The sequence below is a fragment of the Canis lupus genome, chromosome 3 (assembly GCF_003254725.2).
Source record: "Canis lupus dingo isolate Sandy chromosome 3, ASM325472v2, whole genome shotgun sequence".
NCBI classification, from domain to species: Eukaryota; Metazoa; Chordata; class Mammalia; order Carnivora; family Canidae; genus Canis; species Canis lupus.
The window spans coordinates 52,777,878-52,802,606 of record NC_064245.1 but is presented as its reverse complement, the minus strand read 5'-3'; the positions used below and the strand labels follow the sequence as shown (position 1 = coordinate 52,802,606).

The 24,729-nt window shown below is 53.9% G+C and overlaps 2 protein-coding genes across 9 annotated transcripts in view; one reads left to right on the top strand and one right to left on the bottom strand.

The window, feature by feature from the left end:
- Positions 1-12,156: 12,156 nt before the first annotated feature.
- On the top strand, positions 12,157-13,703 carry MESP1 (mesoderm posterior bHLH transcription factor 1). The gene is made up of 2 exons (XM_025437685.3): positions 12,157-12,999; positions 13,337-13,703. The coding sequence occupies exons 1-2, from the start codon at positions 12,277-12,279 to the stop codon at positions 13,409-13,411; spliced, it is 798 nt and encodes a 265-aa protein (XP_025293470.1). The 5' UTR covers positions 12,157-12,276; the 3' UTR covers positions 13,412-13,703.
- A 5,367-nt stretch (positions 13,704-19,070) lies between these two features.
- Positions 19,071-24,729, bottom strand: part of WDR93 (WD repeat domain 93) — a 48,301-nt gene continuing 42,642 nt past the window's right edge. For all 8 annotated transcript variants that reach the window (XM_025437095.3, XM_025437094.3, XM_025437099.3 and 5 more), the window contains one exon: positions 19,071-19,391. In XM_025437095.3, the coding sequence (XP_025292880.3) occupies positions 19,295-19,391 (97 nt within the window). In that variant the 3' untranslated portion in view covers positions 19,071-19,294. The remainder of the gene's footprint in view (positions 19,392-24,729) is intronic.

Genomic DNA, 24,729 nt, shown 5'->3' with positions numbered 1-24,729 from the left:
CATTTGGGTATGAGCAGCCATGTACAATTCCTGTCTACATACTAAGTAAGTACCTAGGGTATCCTTGTCAACAAATCCTTGTGAGTTGGATGACAGTTAAGGGAATTCATGACAGATTCAGTGTTCCCACAGATGATGAATGGATGGGTGTTCACCTAGAGGAAGATCTACGGTGATAGGCCACTAGCTCTGTTCCCAGCCTCATCAAAGGCCTCATCATGATCTTGAATAAAGATACAAATTGGTCGAATTTTCGGTAAGCACACAGCGAGGGAGTTGGGTAACAGCCAAAATCTCAACAGATGCTGACAGGCTAGAACAACCTACCAGATCTAATAAGGGGAAGGGAGCAACAGAGCTCCAGGTATCCTCTGCATATCTTAGTTCAAGGTCAGGTGGCATCATGTAACCAGAAGCACGCTTGGAAAGGGCATGGTAGCCCTTGCCTCCTGGGCATCACAGGCATATAAAACAAATGTGATCCCAGTTGCAAGAAACGGGATAATGAGTCTCTTATTCCCTATACAGGATGGGCCATTGCCAGAGTAAGCATTCAAAATGTGGGGGCCACCGTTTATAATGGAAGGAAACAGGCCCTAGCCAAGGAGAGCAAGGTTAGTGACAGGGCTTTAAGCCTGGTCACCAGGGAAATAGTTGAAGGACTCAGGGATGTTTTGTGCCCCAAGAAAAAAACTTAAGGGTATGATGGGTGTCTCTGTGTACCTAGAAGGGAATACCCTAGAGAGACTGAAGAGCTGCTTAAGATTGGAAGTGCTGGGGCAGCCCTGGTGGCTCAGCAGTTTAGCGCCGCCTTCAGTCCAGGGTGTGATCCCGGAGACCCGGGATCGAGTCCCACATCAGGCTCCCTGCATGGAGCCTGCTTCTCCCTCTGCCTGTGTCTCTGCCTGCCTCTCTCTCTCTCTCTCTCTCTCTCTGTCTGTCTGTCTCTATGAATAAAAAAAAAAAAAAAGATTGGAAGTGCTGTTTTGTGAGGGAGTGAGTGGCCTGTTTGTGGAGGTGATCAAGAAGAGACTACAAGTACACAGTAGACACATGCAGAAGCTGGAACGGATGGCTGTTACTGCCTCTGCCAATACTCACAAGCCCCATAAAACAAGGAGGTTGGACCTGAAAACCCCTGAGGTACAAGAATCAGGGAGAGGTTGGGGCTACCTCAGGACTCTGGGCTGTGTGAGGGTGAAGAACCACAGGGGGCCCTTCAGGCTGTCGTGGGCTGGGCTGGGGGGCGCAGAAGGAGGCCTCCCAGGTGCCCCATCACCCCTGCCACTCTCACCCCTGTGCTCTGTGCCTGAAGCCCAGGCTTGGCTGGGCCTGCTAGTGCGTGGGCTGGAGCCATAAAGCCCCCGTGACCCTAAGCTATGTCTGCCAGTGTGGCACCAGTCAGGTCGACGCCCCGAAGCAGGGGGTGTCCAAGATCCTTTCACACGGGCGAGGAAACACATCATCCCCTGTGGACTTCCTCGGACTTTGCCCCAGGGCAGCAGTCAGAGCGGAAGGCCAGAGGCCCGGGTGGGGCCCTGAAGGGGCTTCTTCAGCTCTGGGCCTGCTGAGGCTGTGGGAGGGTGGGGACTGTGGCCCAGCCTGCTCTTGGTGGCAGCACGGCCCCCACCTTCTGTTCATGCCCAGCCCTGCTCCTGGAAGCTCTCCACCTGCCCTTTCTCCCCAGGCAGGCAGTGCAGGGCGCCCCAGAGCAGGCCCAAGGACCTGGAGCCGGGTGAAGGCCTGGCCTCTGCCCTGTATGTTGTCTTTGCCTGCCTTCCCCGGGGTTCCCTTCCAGGCCCTGGGGGTGGTCAGCCTGTGGGAACATGGAAGGGAAGGAGAGGCAGGGCACATGGGGGCTGCAGCAGCCGTGTGGTATTCTCATTACCAGGGAGCAGTAAGGCCCAGCCCAGCCTCCCCCTTGGCCACTGGGGCTGCCTTCACACCTCCTCTCTGCCTGTTGACACAAGGCCACCTCCCCCAGGGCAGAAGGTGTCAACTTGGGAACGAGGGTGTTCTGGGGCCTCCAAAACAGTCCGGCAGCAGGTCTTCTCAGAAACCCCAGAAAGCCCTTCTGGGGGTGGGGGCGGGAGGCTGCAGGTCCCCACCCTGGGAGGCCCAGGGAAGGAGTAGGGCCTGTGCCCCTGGGATGGGGAGGGAGAAAGAGGGTGAGTGGGGGAGGACAGGAGCCCCAAGTCTGCCTGCCCAGAGAATGTCCCCTCTCCTGGCTCTGGGGGCTGGTGTGTGCAAGGCCCTGCCAGGTCGAGTGCCATCAGTGTCTCTGGGAGGCCCAGCGATGCAGCTACCAGGGCAAGGTCACCCTGACTGGGCCTCACAACCACCTGGTCTTCTGAGCACTGCCACGCTGCAGAGTGCCCGACACTGCGTCTGCAGTAACCTGCTCACTGCTCAGACCCCGTGACTTTCGGCCTGCGGTTCTCCCCGGACTTAGGTGTGCCAGGCCCAGAGAAAGTGCCTTGACCTTCATTTCCCAGTCAGGATTCTTTTTTTAATTTAAATTCAATTTATCAACACCCAGTGCTCATCTTACCATATTCCCTCCTTAATGCCTGTCACCCAGTTACCCTGTCTCCCCACTCACCTCTCCTTCTGAAACCCTTTGTTTCCCAAAGTTCGGTGTGGAAGACAAACCATCAGAGTCAGGATTCAGACCCACAAAGGCCATGCACCCACCACTGGGAAAGGCTGCCCCAGGCCAAGGGGAGGCTCAAGGGACAGAGGAGCTCTCAAGGGAATCAGAACTTGGGGGAGAGGAAAGATCCCCTCTCAGTCTGCAGTGACCTGGTGTGGGGGTTGTGGAGGGTCAGGGCCACAGAGAGGCCCTACTGGCTAGGTCGAATGAGAGTGATCGAGTGATCAGTGATCAGGGCAGCTCACAGGGGAAGGCAGGAAGCAGTGAGGAGACCACAGTCTCCAGGTGTGGACTGGCCGGAGCCGAAGCCAGGGCAGGGCCTGGGAGTGAGCCGAGGAGTCTATGGGCGGGCAGAGGATGTGGACTATGGCAAGAAGGACATGGCCCCTGTTGGCTGGGAGAAGCACAGGAGTGGCCAGGGCCATGGAGGTGGACCCACAGCTCTTCCTCCAGCAGGAGGCTGGGGCAGGTGGCTGGCAGGGGAGGGCCTCCAGAGGCCCCAGGACTGCCTGGTCCCACGCCCCGGGCAATAAGAGCCAGTGGAGGTGGCTCCGGCCTAGTGCCAGCCATGGCTTGGCTCCATCTCTTGAGCCTTAGTCTTCTCATCTATGAAATGGGTGTCCTTGCTGGAAAGATTAGCTGGAGCAGAATGTGTTCAGCATGTGGGATTCCAGAAGTCTTGCCTGCCTGCCTGCCTACCCTTGCCAGAGAGAAGTGACCACCTGTGGTCCTGCAGCTCTTGGGAAGTACAAAGTGGGAGAGCGAGTGGGAGAGCGAGTGACAGGCACTCCTGTGGCCCAGGCTCTGGGAGGGAAGCCCCAGCCTCCCGGCCCAGGAAGCCAAAAGGGCACTTGGGTCCACCTGTTGGAAGGCAAACAAGTTTGGGTGGTTCTGCAAAGTTTTTTTCCTCAAACCCCCCATCCCTCCCCTTCCTTTTCTTCCTCTTATTTTAATTATCAAAGCAATGCATGCTCATTACAAGGAAGTGAGAAAATGTAGACAGTCAAAAGGAATTTTAAATGCCCCTGGTTCCATCCACCCAGAGAAAACCAGGTTAACACCGGGTTGGCACCGGGTTAGCACATATCCCGGTGTCCTAAGCTTTTCTAGGCATCCCTGCAAATACACAAACATAGAGCTAGAGGCCTTAGGAGAGAGCATGCTGAGGTTTTTTGTTTTTGTTTTTCCATTTTTTGAAGTTTCTGGTATATATGTTGGTTTTTTTTTTTTTTTTAATGATTTCTTTATTTATTTTAGACAGAGCCCTCAAGAGAGCACATGGTGGGGAGGGGCAGAAGGAGAGGGAATCTCAAGCAGATTCCCCACTGAGCCGGGACACAGGGCTTGATCTCACGACCCTAAAATCACGAACTGAGCTGAAATCAAGAGCCAGACGCTTAACTGAGCCACCTAGGCGTCTCTATGTTTTCTTTTTTATATCAGCTTTATTGAGATATAATTCACACATCATGCATTCACCTATGTAAAGTGTACAATTCAGTAGTTTTGTATATTACATTAAAATAGTTTTAAATGGTGGTAAAATATATATAACATAAAAATTTGCCATCTTAACTGTTTTTAAATGGTGTTAATTACATCCACAGTTTTATGCAGCTGTCACCACTTCTTTCCACATCCTTCCATCACCTTGAGTAGAAGCATGTATCCATTAAACAATCACTCCCTTTACCACCAGCCCCTGGTAGCACCTCAGCCTCGTCCTGTCTCTACATACTGCTCTAGGCACCTCATGGAAGTGGAATCATAGTACATGCTCTTTGTATATGGCTTACTTTATCATGCCCTCAAGGTTTGTCCATGGTGTAGTATGTGCCCGAACTTCGTTCCTTCCTGTGGTTGAAAAATACTCCATCATACATATAGACCACATTCTCTTTATCCACTCATCTGTTGCTGGACATTTGGTTTTTTCCACCTTTTGGCCTCTGTGCCTAATGCTTCTACTAAAGTTGGTGTGCAAATCTCTGTTCCAGTCCCTGCTTTCAAGTTCTTTGGATATGAAAAGAGCATGTTGTTTTGTGACCGACTTTTCTCACTAATGTATTAACATTCTCCATATCATAGATGTAATTTTTTTTTAGATTATACTTATTTATTGAGGAGAGAGAGCGTGTGTGCATGAGTGGGGTGGGGGGCAGGGCTGGGGAGGGACAGAGAGAAGGAGAAAATCTCAAGCAGACTCCCCACTGGGTGCAGAGCCTGATGCAGGGGCTTAGTCTCATGACCCTGAGATCATGACCTGAGTTGAAATCAAGAGTCAGCTGTTCAATAGACTGAGCCACCCAGACGCCCCATCAGTAGATGTATTTGTGCAATGAGATGTTTAGGGTGCGCCTGGTTCTCCAGGCTGTGGTAGCAGTTTTGGTAACAAGTTCTCTAGTACACACTGAGGTGCCTTATGGATTTCCGCATAGCAACATCCTTGTACCTAGATTTTTAAAATTATTTTTAAGTTGCATGTGTAATAATCAAATGCAAACTTCTTGTAAAAAATTTAAGCGTTTCAGATGAGATTAAAGTCTCCCCTAACTGCCTCCCAGAACCCAGACCTGCACCCAACCCCACCCCTCCACCCCAACACACACACCAAGTAAGTCCTGGGATGTTGTTTTAGGTTGGGTGAGTGTCCTGAGACCGCTTCTGGGTCTACATGCATGCATACAGTCGACCCTCATAACCTGCATGGCATCACTGGATGACTTTCTGGTTAGAGGCAGTTTTTTTTAGATCTGTGTTCTCTCGTTATTGCGTATATCGGGGGTGTCCTACTGAACGGATTTTTCTGCAACTTGGTTCTGCCCCGCAGCAGTACGTCTGCACGCGTGCTTGTAATCTTTTATCTTTTTTCTTTTCTTTTTTTTTTTTTCTGTAATCTTTTTTCAACCAGAATGAATACCCATCAGGGAAACTGCTGGGCAGAAGGCACACTGAGGCTGTTCTGCAGTTGCAGGCCGGCCCTGGGGAGCCCTGGAAGTGGGCTGTTGAGGGAGGCTAACCTGGTTTGGGGCTGTCAGCAGCCGGCACACCTGGGGCGCCCCAGCTATCCTGGCCGCCTGCACCGTGTGTACTCCCAGAGCCTGGGCTTGGGTATGATCTCTAAGGGTAAGGAAACTCGCTCGGTTCAGGCCAGGGGCTGGATCTTGGATTCCTCTAGGCAGGGGCCCCTCCAGAACTGAGGGTGGCATTCATCCTTTCCTTTCACAAACAACCAGTGCTGACCACGTAAGACCCTTCCCCTGAGTGATTTAGCATCTAGTCAGTTTAAGCTGTGTCCCCTCTCCCGAGATGTTTTCCACTCTGTCCAGGGACACCCCTGTCCTCCAGCCCCTGGCAAAGAATTCTCTGCCCGAAGGGTCCTCACTCCCCCAGGTCCCAGTCAAGTGTCCAGTTCAGGCCTTAGAGCCCCCAGCCCGCTTTTTATTGGGCCTGAAGTCAGATACCTCTGGGGGTGCCCTCCCTCCCCTGCTTCCTCTGCCCTTGGAGCCGGCTGAGGGCCTGAGCCACCCACTGACCTGGCAGGGGCCTCATCACTGTCCTGGTGCCTCACCATGTTGTTGTGAGTGGTCAGCAGAGGTAGGGGTGGCGTTACGAGAAGTCCGAAAGCTGTACATCCTGCCTGGCAGCAGCTCCATCGTGTGTTTTCTGGAGGGGCTGTGTTGGACATGTCCTAGGTTGGCGGCTTAGCTGGACCTGCAGATCCTTACCTGGGAACTTGGCAAGGGCACAGAGCCCAAGGTGTCCCCTGTCCAGAGCTTCCATCAACTTGTGGTCCTTTTTCAACCTTTGCTCCCAGGAATGTACAGGGCAGGTCTGTAGACCAGGGAGCCCTGCTTGGGCCCTACCCTCCCAAGCCCATTACCCTTCTCCTCATTCCTCTTGGCTCTACCTTGTGCTGCTTCTCAGCACACAGATGGATGTTTTTCCCAGTGGACAGAGGAGCAGACAGGGCTCCAGAGAGGGCGAAGCAGCCCGTCTGGGAGTCACACAGCCCATCACACTGGCCCTGAGCTGGCTTCACCCTCTTTTTCTTCTTCTCCCTCTTCTCTCTCTTCTTCCTCCACTTCCTCCTCCTCCTTTCTCCTTTTTCTTCTTCTTCCCCTTCTTTCTCTTCTTCCTCTTCCTTCTTCTTTCTTCCTGTTTTCTCCTTCTTCTTCTTCTCCTTCCTCTTTTAAAGAAAGGACACTCATTTCACATTTTTTTAGGAGTCAGTGGAGTTCAGTAATGGGCCCCAGGGGCAAATGTCAGCCCAGGGTAAGGCAAGTCCAGGTGGAGGCCCAGCCTGCCCGACAACACCACTGGGGCTCAGAACAGGTGGTGAGCTTAGCATTGTTTGCTGCTGGGCAGCAGGCCAGGCTAATGTGGGAATGTGGAAGAGTGAGTCTGGGCCCCCTCAGCTGTCCCCAGGTTTATGCAGGGAAAGCAGCCCTACAGGGCCAACCCTCTGTGAGTCAGGAATCCTGCCTGCCCAGGGGGAGGGGATGGCCAGGACCTCCCAAGCTAGTAAGCCCTTTGCAGTGGGATAAAGCATGGTGAGGTAGGCCCGGCAAGCTTCCTCCCTCCCCTCCCTAAATGCAAGCCTCTGTGCCACAACCGCACCTGGCTGAGTGGAAGGGAGAGAGGCCAGAACTAATGTTTCCCGCAACCCTCCAACAGGCCAGATGGGGTGGCTGGGAGCAAGGGCTGGCATTGCGTGGCTTCAGCCACTTCTTAAGCTGGCCCCAGCATCTCTGGTTCCTAGTGCCCACCACCCCACCCCACCCCACCCCACCCTGGCCCCAGAACAAAGGCCCCTGACTCAGATCACTAAATCCCAGGTGGCTGGGCAGTGCCCTCTGCTGGTGGTGGCTGGGAATTTGAGGACACTGGTCCATGTTGCTGGTTGACCCAGGGGTCAACTCTCTGTTCTGAGACTGGAGCCTTCCATCCAAGGCATACAATCTCCCAGAACATCTCAGCAGGCAGTTGGGAGTACTGGGCTCCATTTTACCGTTAGAGAAACCAAGGTGCTATGTGACAGGTTCCCCCCATTCCCAGGTCGGCCTCGTGGCTTTGGGCTGGTTTGGCTCCTTATTCCCTTTATGCCTTGGTTTCCCCACGCTCACTGTAAAGCTTAGATCTTCCTCCACTTACCCAGATGAAGCAAGGCAGCGTACATGTGACTTCCCTAAGAGAGAGGCACTATCACTATCTGCTTCCCCTGCGTTCTCAGCCTGGCTCCCAGCACGGCAGAGACTCTGGCACTTCCTCTCACTGGAGCCTTTCCTGGAATCCGCCAAATCTCTCTCCTTTCTTCCCACCCCCTCCCTCCTCATCACCCCTCTGCCTCCTGTGACTTCCACTGGCTGTGCATCCAGCTGATCCATGACCAAGATAATCAGATTACCTTGGGTCCAGAATAATCTATTCCATATGGCTTGCCAGCTCAGAGGCTCCGGCAGCTAAAGGTGTGAGGAAGGGGGGTGATCTTAGTTGGAAGGGGCTCCCTGGGAGCCTTAGGGGCCTTAGCTGGGAAATCTGCTGGGGAAGGAAGAAGGTGGAGGAGAAGCCTAGGGGGCCTGCCTGCTGAGCCCCCTGACTGCTCTGGGGCTCCAGGTGACTGCAGCCTTATCCATCTGGGACCCATGGGGGCTTAGGATCCATGCTGGGGGAGGCGGGTACTGGGCACTCCCAGTGCTTTCTCCATCTCTGCATTGGGGGCAGGTGGCTGCTATAGGACACCGAGCTTCATCATTCTGGGGCACTTGTACTTTCCATACGAGAATTCTCCACCTCCATTCACCAGGGCTCTAGTGCTGCTGGTCCAGGGTGGGTGTGGAAACCTTCCTCTTTTACATGTCCACTGATCCATGTGACTTGCGACAAGATGTTGTGGGTGCTTGAGGACTGGGGGAGTCTCGAGGAGGAAAGGAACCCCTCTCGTCTTCCAGAGGAGATAGGAGAAGGTGGTGGGGAGGACAGAACACCGGCTTTGACCCTGACAGAGGCAAACAGGCTGCAGCCCTGCCCCTGTTTGCCATGTGACACAGGACAACCTCTCTACACTCCATTTCCTCATCTGCAAAGGGAGCAGTGACACTCACCTCACCACAGGGTGGTGAGCTGTGACCCAGCCAGGCCCCAGCACAGTAGCAAACATGCACGTGAGTGTTGCCCAATTATCCTGTGGCACAAAAGCAGAAGCTGGGGCTGAGATGGAGAGTGAACTCCCCACCTGATGCAGGTGGTACAGGGCAGGACAGGGATTCTATTCTAACCCACACTGGCCACACTCCAGAAGGGTGTCCTAGGCCGTGTAAAGGTGACAGCTTCCCTCCCCTGAAAGGGGCTGGTGCCAGGGTGTGATGGGAAGATCCTGGCCGCAGGGGACACCTAAATGAGGAGCTTCCCAGGGGATGCGCCTGCTGATGCTAAGCAGGCTGGCAGCAGAAGAGCTGCTTCCTTCTCCTGGGGCCTCTGGCTCCGGCGGGGACCGGGATTAGGGGCTACGAGGGGAGTATTGACATAGCACCTTTGATTAGCACTCCTGTGTCAGGGGGCTGGCCGGGAAATGAGAGCACGGAGGCTGGGGGTGGGAGGGGGGCCGAGTCCAGGACCTCAGGCTTGGCCCGAGGAGCTGGCTGGTTCCTAGCGGGCAGGCTGAGACCCGGGCCCCAGCCCAAGAGGATGCTGCCCTGTGCCTGCCCCCCGACACCCCGGCCAAGGACCCCAACTGAACTTTCACCTCTGCTCAGTGGGGCTACCCCAAGGCCTCATTTCCCAGCCTTACACGTTGGCAGGCGAAGGCAGGCTCGGGCCAGGGGAGCAGGAGCCACTGGCTCCGGCACTTGTCAAAACACAGGCCCCAGAGGTGTGAAGGCCTCACCCCAGCGGGAGGGCATGTGGGCCATGCTGCCCGGAGAACTCATTAACTTGGGCAACTCCCAAACGAGCCCCCAGGAGAGGCTGGCGATAAGGTGATCAAAGGTGAGAGAGGCCCGAAGGGTGGGGTGGGGGGAAGCAGCGACTGGCAGGAGGTGGTAAAGCCCAGGCTCTGGGTTGGGAGTCCCTCCTCTGCCCCAACTTGGCTCCATCGGGCCCACTGGCCATGACTCTTGCACGAACTGAGCCCGGACACCCCAGGGGCAGCAGGAGAGGGAGGGATCCCCAGGTGGCAGCCTTGAGGGCTGAGGTCCCCAAGGTGGGGGTGGGGGGAGGGGGGAGCCTGCCATCTACCCTGCCTCTCTGCACTTTCCCTGGGCTCTTTTTTTTAGCTTCCAAGCCTGACACCAGAGATCCTCAGGTCACACTCTGCTCAGGGCACAAGTGCACAAGGGACTTTTTTTTTTTTTTTTTTTTTTTAGGGACTTTAAATCTTAGGGCCCAGATGTGAGAATCCTCAGGAGCCTGAGCTGTGTTTTTCGGATGAACAGCCTGCCTCCCACACATGCCTGTTGTCCAAAACATGTCTAGTTGATTTTGTACTTAATAAAATAAAAAGTCATTTCTGCAAAAAACCAGTGCTGGCGCTTTCCTCTGGACGGGAAGTGCAGGCCTCAGAGACAGGATGGCAATGGACTTTGTTATACCCTCGGGACTTGTTGAGCTTTGGACTTTTTTTGTGAATAAGGTGCATGTGTTGTATTTTCAAAGAGATGACAATGAAACCAAAGGGCAGCTGACTGCCAAGGTGTTTTGGGGGTCCTTCTGAGTTTCCTCAATTATTAGCTGCAAAGTGGAAATCCGAATCATGTGGGAACTGGAGGGATTTTTTGACATTCAGAAGGTTGGCAGCAGAGTGCCCAGAGCCCTCTCAGATCCCACCCTCCTACCTGATCGTCTTTACTCTGCACCTCCTCCCCTGAGTGCACAATATGCTCTACCAATAATAGTTAGTCCTTTTGGGTCCTATGAGATTGAAGGGGCCCAGCCACTGGTTTAGATCTGGAGCCCCAGGAAGGCATCCCTTGACCAGGGTCCAAAAGGAGCAGACCCATTGACAGCCTCAGGCTGAGGAGCACCCTCCTGGAGCAGGCTCTTCTTGGGAATAGGTGGGTCTACAGCACATGCCCAGGGAATGAGCTCCTCCCCTTCTTCCCAAGGGTGGGTTGGCACTGCCTCTCCTGGATGTGACCATAGGCATAAGAATTCTGGGGCTGCTGGGACAGGCTGCAGGGGAAGAGGGTACAGAAGGTGCCAGAAGAGGCCAAGGGCAGTAGAAGATAAAAGAGAGACGGGGGGGGGGTGGGGGTGGGCAGAGATACCAGGGAGAAGGTACTAAGCCACTTGGCCCCCCTTTGCTACAGACCAGCTCACCCAATGGTCTCACTAGGCTGGAAGCCATGGGCGATGTGAAACATTACACCCCTTGCCCTGAGAAAGATGGTATATACCACTTCTCTTGAAGACCTGATGCTAGACATCAGGTACTTCACAGTCTAGTGGAGAATAGATATCTGTGCACAAAGTAGCTATTATGACAAGGTGCAAACTCAAACTCCGAGGGGGTCAGGCAGGCAGCATAGGTTCTCTGAGATTTCCTACACAGTCATATTGTCTATAAATGGAGATAGTTTTATTTCTTCCTTTCCAATATGTATGCCTTTTATTTCTCTTCTGTGACTACACAAGCTAGGCCCTCTAGGACAATGTGGAGTAGGCCTGGGTAGGCACAGATATCCTTGCCTTGTTCTCAGTATTAGGGATAAGCATTCAGTGTTTCACTGTTTAGTATGATATTAACTGTGGGTTCTTTGTAGATGCCTCTTATCAGGCTGAGAAAGTTCCCCTCAATTGCTAGTTGGCTGAGAATTTTTATTATGAAGGGGTATGAATTTTGTCAAATGCTTTCTCTGTGTCACATCCACTCACATTTCAACTGCAAAGCCTCTGTACCTGCCCCAAAGTGGCAGGATACCAGCTAGAGGCCAGTGGTGGCAGCTTGTGGCAGCAGGTCAGGCCCTTGGTGCCGCCAGGCTGAGGGTGTCCTGGAGGGCATCAGGCTTCCCCTCTCTCAGCTCAGCTGGTCCAGCAACTTGACCAGATTTGGCCAGCTTGTTGGACTTGCCTCGGATAGTTTCCCTTCCTCCCATGACCACCACCACCAGGTAAGGCCACGTCCAGGACAGCCTGCCTCAGAGGAGACACGGATTACTGTTCCTCTCACCTCTAGGGGGGGATCAGGGCCCCACTTGGAGTCCCCATCCTACAGGTTCTACAGACCTGGATGCAGCATGCCCCACGCACGGCTCCCATTATACCAAGTGGGAACGACTTTGCAAGAAAACGTTAAGGTCCCAACAGGTGAAGGTGGCCCCCAATCCGGGTGCTATCCTTCAGGTCCCTGACCTGGCCACTGGGCGACAGCAAGAGGCCCGAGCGGCCGAGTCAGGTGCCCAGGCGAGGGCCCAGGTGGGGCCGACCCGCGCAGCCGAGCAGCCGAGGGGCCCCGCACCTTCAGCGCCCCCCGTTGGTTCAAAGGGTCGAGCCCCGCCCCCTCCAGGCCCCGAGCCCGCTTTGAAGTGCAGATGCTGCGGCCTGGAAGGGGCCACTTCACACCTCGGGCTCGGGATAAAGGATAAAGCGGCCGCCGGGACGGGGCCCCCAGACGCGCCGCCGCCGCCATGGCCCAGTCCCTGTGTCCGCCGCTCCCCGAGCCCTGGCTCCTCTCCGCCGGCTGGGGCCCGGCTCGGCATCCGGACGGCGGCTGCTCCCCCGCCTCGTCCCCCGACTCCTGGGGCAGCGTCCCGGCCGGCAGCCCCGAGCCGAGCCCCGGGCGGCCCGGCGGCCCCGCGGCCCCGCGAGCCCGCAGCGCGGGGAGGCGCGGAGCCCGCGGCAGCCGCCTGGGGTCCGGACAGCGGCAGAGCGCCAGCGAGCGCGAGAAGCTGCGCATGCGCACGCTCGCCCGCGCCCTGCACGAGCTGCGCCGCTTTCTGCCGCCGTCCGTGGCGCCCGCCGGCCAGAGCCTCACCAAGATCGAGACGCTGCGCCTGGCCATCCGCTACATCGGCCACCTGTCGGCCGTGCTGGGCCTCAGCGAGGAGAGCCTGCAGCGCCGGCGGCGGCGGCGTGGCGACGCGGCGGCGCCTCCGTGCTGCCAGCTCTGCCCCGACGGCGGCGGCGGCGGCGGCGGCGGCGGCGGCCCCGCGCAGGCGCAGACGCAGACGCCGGTGCAGGTGCAGGTGCAGGCGCGCGCCCCGGGGGGCCTGGGCTCCGCGGCGCCCTGGGGGTCCCCGCCGGCCCGTCCCGGAGCGCTAGCAGCGCCCGAGCCGCCAGACCCACCGGTGCTTTATGAGGAGGCGGCGTTTTCGGAATCGCAGGCCGTGGAGCCGGGCCCGTCGTCTCCGGTTAGTACTTCTTCCCGCACGGGACGCCCTCCCGGAGCCCTGGGGCGGGGGTGGGGGTGCTACGTGCTGGCCGCGTCCCCGGCGCGCAGCTTACCCTGGGAGGGGGGGCTCGCCCTGCGGCACCCCCACCGGCAGCCTGGGCCGGCCTGCTTGCTGTCCAGAGCAGCGTAGCTGGTGTGCCCGGGGCGCTCAAGCGGCGAGGGGAGGGAGAGGACACGCAAGGGACAGAGTCCTGTGTCCCGCCAAAGGTGCCCTGGGAGTGGAACCCACGAGCGCGACACCCACACCCCGCGGCCAGTGCTGATGGTAAGTAACTCCGTTCCCTCTCCCTCCGCAGCTCTTTCCCGGCGACGTGCTGGCCCTGTTGGAGACCTGGATGCCCCTTTCGCCCCTGGAGTGGCCGCCGGCCTGAACAGATGAAGTGACAACATACAACTGGAGCCCTGTCTGTGAGCATCGAGGCATTTTTGTCCTGAGCACCTTCAAAACGCCCCCCACCCCCCCGACAGACTCCCTTTCCTAGGAGGGGGCACTTGTGATACTGGCATGGACATTCCTGAGAGTGAGAACCTGTCCCCACCCAGGACGCCTCTCCCCAGCCCCTCCCGCAATGGACGGACCCATAGGTAGACTCTTGGACCCCGGCAGGGGATGCCTGCCTCATATGTATTTATTTATTTGTGAATAAACTGTGCTGGTGTCAATTGGCAGTTTCTTCTTCCTCTACATGGACACAAAGCTCCCTCCCCTTCTTCAAAGAACCTAGGAGAATCATGAGAGTTTCTTGCAGTCTTCAGTCCTCAAAATACACAGGCTCAGACCCTTTCCCCCTCGCCCCCAGCCCTGGCTTAGCATCTCCTATTCTAGGAAGGTCAGCCTGGAAAGGGGAGGTGCTGCATATGCGGAGGTGGTAGCAGGTGGAGTCTGTCCATGTTTTCTTTGAACCCGGTGGGAGCTGGGTAAAACCAAAACATCTCTGTAGAAAATACATTTCCGTTAGTACTTACTGTGCACCAGGGCCTTTACACATTTTATACCTGAATAACCATTTTACGGAAGAATCAACTAGGGATCAGCACTCAAGCCCAGATATGAATTCAGAATCTGAGTTTCTTATCCCTGGTAGGATTTTGCCAGGGGACAGGAGCTCCAAGGGGTCATTTCATGCGTCCCAAGCCCCTTCTCCCCTTGTGCTGGAGCATCATGACCTGAACCTTGGGATTTTCTCATCCACCTCCACTCTGGTTTCTCTCCCAGGTGGTTTAGGGACATAAAATAACATCAGTGAGTCAGTCCGGAGAGTTTATGTAACTGTGCCCTCCTAGCGGCCTTGCTAGGATGGAGAGGCTCATGGGGTTGCATCCAAATCCACACACCTGACCTGGAACCACACTCCTGTCTACATTGCTAGGTTCAGGTCAGGGACACACTATAAGGGGAAGAAGAAAGCCTCGACCCAGAAGGAGCCTGGCCTCACTCAAGGGGTCTGGTAAGCAGTCAAGCCTTAATAGGGAGGTGTGGTGGGTCCAGGTCAGCCTCTGCCCAAGGATCCCTCGGCCCTCTGCGGATGGATACCGAGTTTTCCCCTCTCCTTCAAGCATCTTTGAAATACAGGTGTTGGTGTTTGTTTTTTATGAGAGTTTTATTGAGATATAGTGTATGTACCATAAAATTCAACCTTTTAATTCAGTGGTTTTAATGTATTTATAGTTATGCAACTGCCATCACTGTCTTAATGTAGAACATTTTCATCACCCCCAAAAGAAACCCTGTGCCCATTAGCAGTCACTCTGATTATCCCACCCCTCACCCCTCACCCCCAACCCCAGCACACTCATCTACTTTCCATCTCCATAGATTTGCCTGTTAGGGACATTTTGTATGAATGGAATCACACAATATGAGGCCTTTTGTGTCTGGGTTTTTTCATCTGTCATAACATTTTCAGGGTTCATCCGTGTGGTCTCGTGCATCAGTACTTCTTTTACTGCCTGGTGATATTACATTGCATAGATACAACCTGGTTTATCTGTTTGGCCGTTGATACTGATAGGGTTGTTTTGAAACCACCTCAGAGATCATTTCCAGGACTCGCCAGGCCGGGAGGGGCAGTAATTCAGAATAGGCCTGCGGCACTGCTGTGTCATTCAGGCGTTCAGGCGCACCCTGGCCAGCATTTGGCCGCAGAGTGGGATCCAAAAGCAGAGTCCCTGCAGGAGGGCAGACCTCACACCTCCGATGACTACCTCCTTTCCCACACCTCCCCTCCCACCTTGCCTTCCCCTCCCAGGACCCTAACTGGAGCCGAGTGGGAAGGCTTTTCCAGGGGCCTAGCCAATTTAGAAAATCTGTTTGCATGGCAAAGGCCCTGTGGTTTAGGATGGGGAATTAAAGTTATTAGCAAGTCTTTTCACAGATAAGTGGGTCTCATCAGCCAGCGCCCTCCCCTGGGGAGAGCCTCACCCTCCCTCTCGGAGCCCGGGAGCGGCCCAGTGTTTATTAGCACCTGGGTGTGAATTTTCATTAACAGGTCTCTGCTAATAAGATAGGGGATCGGGGATGGAGGGGGGGTCTCCTCGCACTGCTCCTGCGCCCCCTTGCTGGGCCAGCGCCACCCGCCCCAGGAGGAAGGCCGGTGTTCCCGCTCCGAGGCCCTGGGACCGTCCGCGGCATCTAGGTAGGTGAGAGCGTGTGCTCTCTCAGGTCTCAGCCAACCAACCCGTGAAAGCGGTCAGCTGGTGGGGCCGTGTTAAGGATGGAGAAGTTGAGTAGGGAGAGGCGCCCTAATGCGCCCCACGTTTGGTCGGTGGCAGTGTTGGATTGGGACACGGAGGTGAGTGCGTATGTGTGCTTCCCCAGGTCACATGGTGTTTGTCAGAGCTAAACGCCAGCCTGTGTTGGGGACTGGGTGGCGCCCCACCTCACCCGGGTCCCCGCCTGGAGGGAGTGGGCGCGGACCTGCTGCAAGACGGGAGCCAGGGAATGGCATCAGCAGGGGGTGCCCCACCAGGCCGCTGGCCAGCGGTGCTGCCTCCTCCGGGGGAGCTGCTTTCACAGGGGCCCGGGCAGAGCCCATGGGGTACAGGCACACACGGAGCAGCTCCCATCAGCCAGGCTCTGTGTTAAGGGCTTTATTTTTATTATTTTTTTAAAGATTTTATTTTTTGACAGAGAAAGAAAGCACAAGCAGGGGGAGACTCAGAGGGAGAGAGAGAAGCAGACTCCCCGCTGAGCAGGGCGCCTGGCATGGGGCTCCAACCCTGGACCAAGATCAAGACCCCAACCAAAGGCAGATCACTCACCTACTAACCTACTCAGGTGCCCTGTATCAAGGGCTTTAAATTCAACATCTAACCTCAAGCCAGTTTAGCCTCCCAGGCACAGGTGAAGTGGGCAGGTGTGTGTGCTTCTACCCGTTGGACAGATCAGGACGCTGAAGCATGGACAGTGGGGATTTTTTTACAGAGCTAGTACTGAGCGGTTGAGGCAGATGGGCAGATGGTGGGCAGTCGTCGACAAATCAGGTCCTCAGAATAGTGGCGGCAGGCAAGCGTGTGTGTTGGGGGGTGTAGAGTAAAGCTCTTGATGCACCTTGACCACCAGTGCCACCGATCGCCAGCAGGGAAGCTGCTTCTGCTCGCCGAGGAGGCCGGACTGTGGGTGCTGATGCTGGCTGGGCCGCGTCCTAAGGAGGCAGCTAAGCTGATGGTTCTGTACTCAAGACATTGATTCAAGGACATGTTACGTGGGTCACCATATGAACCTCGAGGACAAGAAGGGGGTGGTGGTCATGGGCTGGCTGTCTTCCCTCTAGCCACTTGTAGCTACATAAACGAGGCCATCTGAGGGGCATACTGAGACACCCTGTATCTGGAGAACTGGGGCTGGTCCTGACTGCAAAGCCCCTGCTTATCCCAGGGCCAGGCCACTTTGGCCACCCCAGCTCCCCTGCCCCCAGATGTTGTCCCTGCATTTGCACAACCCTGAGCCTGATGCCTTCTAAGTTTGGCACCGTGGGCACTCCTCTGACTCACATTAATTCCAACAGTCTCCTGAGGAAGACCCAAGGTTCTCCTTTTTTTTTTTTTTTTTGAAAGAGCGAGCGAGCACACTTGGCATGAGCAGGGTGGGGGAGGGGGAGCATCTCAGGCAGACTCCCCACTGAGCGTGGAGGAGATAGGGTTCCATCTCAGGACCCTGAGATCATGACCAGAGCTGAAATCAAGAGTTGGACATTTAACTGACTGAGTGCCCCCAGGTGCCCCAAGAACACCCTAAGTTCTTGGTGCTTTGGAGGCATTCTCCCCAATGGGCCAGAACCTCCTTGGGGCCCCCTGGCACAGCCCACTCAGCCCCCCGGTGCACCAGTCCTGAGTGGGGCTAGAGCTGTGGGGCCCCTGCTCAGCGCTGCTAAGGCCTCTTCTGCCCATATCCCTGCACATGGCCAGGCCCTGGGTCCTCCGGTCTCCCCCTCTCCCCTCTCCTCCCTCCTGTGGACCAGGCATAGGAGGTGCCTTGTGAATGCCCCAACTCCCCTCCTGCTCCCCACTCTCCCCATACTAGGAAACGAGGTAGCAGCGGGGTGTGGGCAGCACATGACTCTGGAGAAGGCAGACAGGGCACCTCTGGGGTCTTGGCCAGCTCAGCACCCCTCCTGCCTTCTCCCCTTGTGCCTGGCACTTTCCTTGCTTCACATGGCTGCCCCTCCTTAGCTGGGGCGGGCATGACCTCCATGTCCCTCCAGGGCTGGCACAGGCCACAGGCCCACCCAGTCAGCACACGAGTGGTTCGAGGATGTGACCAGGCTCAGGGCGGGGAGAAGCAGGCTTCAGATGTTCCCAGAACTATCAAGAAAGAGACACTTGCTGTGGGTGCTATTGGTAGCCGTGTTGCCACCCACGCAGAGGGCCTCCCTGCAAAGGGAATCAGAATAGAGGTGGAGAGAGGTTCCTGAAATTATCTAACACCTGGACCCAGCTACACGGGGAGCATGATGCTCCTGGGTGTTCACTTGACATGAGCCAGTCCAAAAGCTAATTTGAGTCGAGTCTCTGCCACTTGATGTTGAAAAAGTCCTTTAGGGCTTGATAGAGGCTGTTCTAGGCCATGTAACTGAGCCTCAACTTCCTGTCTGTAAAATGTGGGTAATGATGATATGGACATTTCACAAGATCACTTGAGGCACACACGGCAAGCACACATCATAGTAGGTGCCCCATAAATGTTAGTGTCCCGTCCCATTCAGGTGGTGGGTAAGGCCAAGGCCATCATCCAAGTTCTCCCCCCTCATCTTGAGAGAGAGTGGCCTCAGGGCAAGCTGCATGGAGGAAGAGGGTGGTTGTGGGAGTCGTTGCTGCTCCAGGTGGGAAGGCAAGGGGCAGGCACCTCAGGGGGGGGACCTCTCCATCCAGGGACCTTCTGCGGTCTGCACCAGCACCGTGGAGGAGGTGTCGTGGCAGTGGGGAGCATGTGTGACCCAAAGGAGGAGATAGGTGGGAAAGGTCACTGCGAGTCACAGCCCCCACCTGCAGTTGGTGGGGGAGGCTGACGAGCCACCTGCCTGCAGTTCTCAGAGGCACCACACGATGTCCTCAGAGAGGCAGGCACAGGGCTGGAGCTGGGGGACCCCCTGCGGGGTGGAGGGGGTGCTCTGCATCCCGTATTCTGGGTCCAGGGGCTGCTCCTTCCAGTCCTCCAGCCCCGCCCCCGGGGATCCTCCAGGGTCCAGGCCAGCAGGCAAGGGGCAGTAGTGCCACAGTCCCTGCCTGCCACCCTGCCTCTCAGGCCCCTGTGACCTCAGGTAGGTGCCCAGCCACTCAGAACCTCAGCCTCTCCAAGTGATTCCAGAAAGGTCATGAGCCAGCACAGGGAAGGAAAGGAAATGGGTGGGGAGAAAGAGGTGGCCTGAGGTCTTGCTCATTTGAGCGAAGTGACTCTCCTTCTCTTTCTCTAGAAGATGAATGGGCCTCACAAGGACCGGGACTCTGCCTGAAATCGCTGCCTGGGCCCTGCTGGGGTCTGCACTGGGTGGGAAGAGAGGGTTACACAGCACAGCAACTTTGGAGTCTGGAAACGGTATCATTGTTTATTGAGGTGGCACCTCTGCCCACCAAGGGCTCTGACAAGTGGCTTAGGGGCATAGGCTCCCAGGGCCTACCTCCCCCTTGCTGAGGTCCCAGCCTGCCAGTCCAGGTCCCTGGGGCCTACTGAGCTGCTGTCCTCTGTCATTGTGTCTCTGGACCTCAGGGCATCCTGGGGTGAAGGCTGTGCACTGCAAAGCTTTTTGGCAGCCCAGTCACTTCCTGAAGTTCTCTCTTTGGAGCATCAAGGAATACCTGTGAAGCCGGGTCCAGTGCTCCTCCTCTTTCACCTTCTTCTCCAGCTTCTGGAAACTGTGGGCCGCATAGGTGGAGATGAGAGGAAACTGCTTCACTCCGTGTGCCCCCACTCCTCCTCCTCCTAGGTCCCCAGGCAGACCCTGCCTGCCCTGTGCTAATCTAAGAAACTCTCCAAATGGATAAAGAAGGTGTGGTGTCTATAAACAATGGAATATTACTCAGCCATCAAAAAATATTAAATCTTGCCATTTGCAATGATGTGGATGGAACTAGAAGGTATTATGCTAAATGAAATAAGTCAAAAAAAATTAAAAAAAAAGAAATAAGTCAATCGGAGAAAGATAATTATTATAGGATTTCACTCATATATGGAATTTAAGAAACAAAACAGGATCATAGGAGAAGAGAGGGAGAAATAAAACAAGATAAAATCAGAGAGGGAGACAAACCATAAGAGACTCTTAACCATAGGAAACAAACTGGGGATCACTGAAGGGGAGGAAATTGGGGGAACAGGGTAACTGGGTGATGGACATGAAGGAGGGCATGTGATGTAATGAGCACTGGGTGTTATATGCAACCGATGAATCACTGAACTCTACCTCTGAAACTAATAAAAAAAAAAGACAAAAAAAGAGAAGAATTCTCCAAATGGCACATCTGCTGCACGTCTGTGTCCTCAGGACTCAGCCTGGTGCACAGCCCACCCTCAGAACACCCTTACTGCCTGACAACAGGGTGGGCATCTTAAACCAGGAGATGCCCCCCACCCCTGATAGAAAGCACGGTGTGCTGGGGGAGTCATGGTCTGTGTGCGTGGACCCCCATTAGCCACATCAGAATGCCAGCATGTCCGGTGAGTAAACACTTCCTGAACATCTATCAGTGTCACCAGCTGGACCCCAAGACCTGACCTTGACTGATCACCTGTTTGTACCCGCTGACTTTTGTTTCACATTTTTCTTTAAGCTCTTCTTTCCAGCGTATCTCTTAACTCAAGCAAAAGAACTGAGGGACACAGCATCCTGTGATTAAACCCGAACCTACCCCTCAAGTAATAACAACTGCCCAGATAGACTTTCAGAGGCTCAGACAACCCAGACCAGTTTGAACTTAACACCCAACTCACACCTGCACACATGGACCATGGAGTGACCCACGGAGGGACCGACAGATTCTTTTACCTCATTATAATACTAGAATTTTGGGGTGCCTGGGTGGCTCGGTGGATGAGCATCTGCCTTCAGCTCAGGGTGTGATCCCAGGATCAAGTCCCACATCGGGGTCCCTTCATGGAGCCTGCTTCTCCCTCTGCCTGTGTCTCTGCTTCTCTCTCTCTGTCTCTCATGAACAAATAAAATCTTTAAAAAATATATACAATACTAGAATCTCTGCCAAGGAGGAGCATAAGCCTCACTGGCATAACATACACTATGTATGGGCAGCCCTGGGGGCCCAGCGGTTTGGCGCCGCCTTCGGCCCAGGGTGTGATCCTGGAGACCTGGGATCGAGTCTCACATTGGGCTCCCTGCATGGAGCCTGCTTCTCCCTCTGCCTGTGTCTCTGTGTCTCTGCCTCTCTCTCTCTCTCTCTCTCTCTCTCTCTCATGAATAAATAAATAAAATCTTAAAAAATAAATACACTATGTATGCACAGGCATGTGTCCTTACAGCACAGCATGACCCTATGGACAACGACAAGCCTTCCTATCTAAATATTCATCCTAACCCTACAATAAAAGGAACCCATTCACCCTGACTCAGGCCATCTCTTCATTTGCTGCAAATCAAGTTTACTTGTGCGACAGTTCATCTGGTGTCATTTCTCTGTGAGCTCACGCTCTTCTGGTTACACTGGTGACAGGCATGGGTGCGAGTGTGGGAAGGACCAGAGTCACTATAACAGCCCCGGATCCCGCAGTGTACTAAGAGGGACAGGAGAGAAAGAACATTTGTAATACAAGGCATTTAAATGTCATTTGATGAGTTCAAATGTCAGAAGGGGGAAGGGTCTACCCTTCCCTGGGGTGGGAGTGGAGGTTGCTCCTGGAAGAGAAGGCCTTTGAGTTGGGTCTTTTACAAAATAAGAGGTTTTTTTGTTTTTTTAAATAACAAATACACATGAATGGGTACAGGAGAGTCAGAGAAGCTCAAGGTTCATCCCTCATTCTGCACGCAGATGGGGCTGCTGTAAGCAGGGCAGAGGAAGCCTTAGTTCTGGGGAAGGGGTGCGGGCTGCGGGCCAGGTTTCTGCTGGGGGGTGCTTGAGCGCACAGAGGCTGTTACAATGCTTCAGGCAAGCAGGAGGAGGGCCACTTCTGGGCAGCTCTGGATCTGTTTTAAGGCTTTGCCTGCTAAGGAATATCCTCACGGAGACCTATTTGGTTCTCAATGCACTAGAATTTTTTTTAACTTGAAAAAGTAATGTACACTTTGCTTAAAAAAAACCAAAACAAAAACAAAAACAAAGAATCCAAGTGTGTATACAACTACAAGCAATCTCTCCCTCTCACCTCAGATCCTGGTTTTCTGTTCCCAAAGCAACTGTAATTAACAGCGCACTGTAAATCCTTGGAAATTGTTTTCATGCGTACAAGCATAGACATGCATAAAATCTGCCACCCTCCCCCCACTTGGGCTCCCTGGTGTTTGTCCTGGAAATGTATCCTAGAAACTGCCTCCAGGTGGCACTCACACACCTGCCACCTTCTTTTCCCAAATGCGTACACTTGGGGTTGGCAATCTTGACACTCGGGCAATCTTTTGTGAACGCTCCATCCAGGCTGCAATGAACCAACCGTGCCTGCATGTGGGAGCGAAGGGCAGGGAGGAGGCAGTGTGTGTGCACGTTACACACTCAGGCTTTTTTTGTTTTTTTAAAGATTTTATTTATTTATTCAAGAGAGACAGAGAGAGGCAGAGACATAGGCAGAAGGAGAAGCGGGCTCCTCGCAGGGGGCCTGATGTGGGACTCAATCCCAGGACCCCAGGATCACGACCTGAGCCAAAGGCATATGCTCAACCACTGAACCACCCAGGGGTCTCCACCCTCAGACTTTGAACTCAGAGTGCTTGAGTTCACCCACAAGCTGGTAACCCTGGGTGGGCAATTTGACCTCTGTCAGCCTCAGCTTTCTCATTGTGCAGTGGGGGTAGTGATAACAGTAAGAAAAATAAGATTATGCCTACAGAGCACTTAGCATATAGTACCTGGCACACAGTACATGCTCAGTAAAGGTTAATTATAATCATACTTCTGCCAATGATAAATTAGTGGAAGTGAAATTTCTGGGTCAGGAGGTCATAACAACATGGATTCAATAAGCGACCATCCAAGGGCGCCCAGCCGGCTCAGTCACTGGAGCACATGACTCTTAATCTCGGGGTTGAAATTTGAGCCTCATAGGAGGTATAGTGATTACTTAAAAATAAAATCTTAAAAAAAAAAAAAAAGCAACCATCCACAAGGCTGTTGAATAGACAAAACTAGGGCAAGTTTTAAAAGGAAGCCCAACATTAAGGAGGGCACGTGATGTGATGAACACTGGGTGTTACACTATATGTTGACAAATTGAATTTAAATTTAAAAAATAAGATAAAAGGAAGCCTGAAAATAAAGCCATTCATGTGTTCAAGACAACATGGATGATTTTCAAAACATAATGTTGGTGCGGAGAAGGACTTTCTCTATGATCTAATGATAAGTCATGGCTAGCCTTTACTGCAAACGCCATAGTGTTCTATGCGGAGATACAGCTGTCACTGGTTTTATGCACAAAGACACTGCCGCCTGTCCCATCACACAGCTAGAGGCCCCTAGTCTGTGACCCAGTTATACTGCAGAGCTTGCACCCCAAATTTGAGGCTCTTTACACCCGCCTCTCAGTGAAGCCTAAGGGAGAAGAAGATGGAAGACTCCAGCCATCTGACACTTGAAACTTCTCTTTGGCTAGATGAGCAACCAAATTTTCTCCTACCTCAAAACAAACCAGGACAAAATGATTCACAACACATTGATGAAGAATTCTTAAAATCAAAAGAAAATGAACTCATGCTTGGGGAGAAAATCCAAAGCAAGTCAAGGAAGGAGAGAGAAAAACATAGGGGCGCCTGGGTGGCTAAGTCAGTTAAGCATCTGCCTTTGGCTCAGGTCATGATCCCAGGGACCTGGGCTCGGTGGGGGAGTCTGCTTCTCCCTCTGCCCGTCCCCCTGCTTGTGCTCTGTCTCAATCAATCAATCAATCAATCAATCAATAAAAAATGTAATGAGCCATCAATTCTTGCCTGCCCTGGCCAAGGAAGCCAGGGGCCTGTGGACCTGGCCTGTTGGGCTACCCCAGAAGCCCACCTTCTGGCAGAAAGCTGGCTATGTAGAACCTGAATCTTGCTGGGCTTTGTATTTCAAAGGGAATAGAGAGGGGGGGGGGGGGGGGGGAAGGGGCACTCTGTTTCTGTTTCCTGGAGTCCAGAAATTTCTGTCTTGTGATCCAGTTAGACCCAGGCAGAGATGGCAGACCAGGAAATGGTGCCTGGGGACTGGGGCTGGATGGGAACAGAAGCCAGGCCTTGGGGAAGGGGTGGCGGGGTGGGAGGTGGAGACACATATTTGATGCTAACCGGCCTCCTTTTAAAGCCCCAAAGGCAGGCTCCCTTTCACACTGGCTGTTTATAAAAGTCCCAAGTGCGGTTTTGTGAAAACAATTTGGACAGATTATTGCAAGTCTGAAACTTTGAGTCAATTGCCACATAAACCCATTGCCTTGAAATTTCACCTAGTTTTAGAGCCAACAGAAGCTGTTTCAGACATGAGGAATAAAAAGATGGAAAAAAGAGATGAAAACCTTTGGGACATATAATGGATATGCGTGATAAACAGTAGGAAAACATTAAGGACAGAGTCTAAGTTATGGGTTTGTGGATGGTCAGTGACTTTTTCTTCCAAAGCTGCTGTAGGTGTGAAAATTCTGAAAATAACAGGTGCCTGGATGGCTCGGTCGGTTGAGTTCAACTCTTAATTTTGGCTCAGGTCATGACCTCAGGGTCATGAGATTGAGCCTCACGGAGCCTGCTTAAGATTATCTCTCCCTCTCCCTCTGTCTCCCCCCTTCACCCCACGTACACACACGCTCTCTCTCTCTCTAATACAAAACAAAACAAAAAAATTCAAACTAAAATATTGGGGCAGAGGCTCCTCATTGGGAAAGCCCTAGATATCAGATCTCCAAGCAGCAGAACAGGAAAAGCCTTCTTTAAATCAACATTTCCCAGTTTATTGCTGGCATCCAATCTGGAAAATAGGTTGCCACAAGGGATATAATTCGAACACTGCCATCAGGCCCAAACTGCTGTGGCTCAAGCTGGCACCAACCACAGTGTGACCCCTCCTAGCTCCT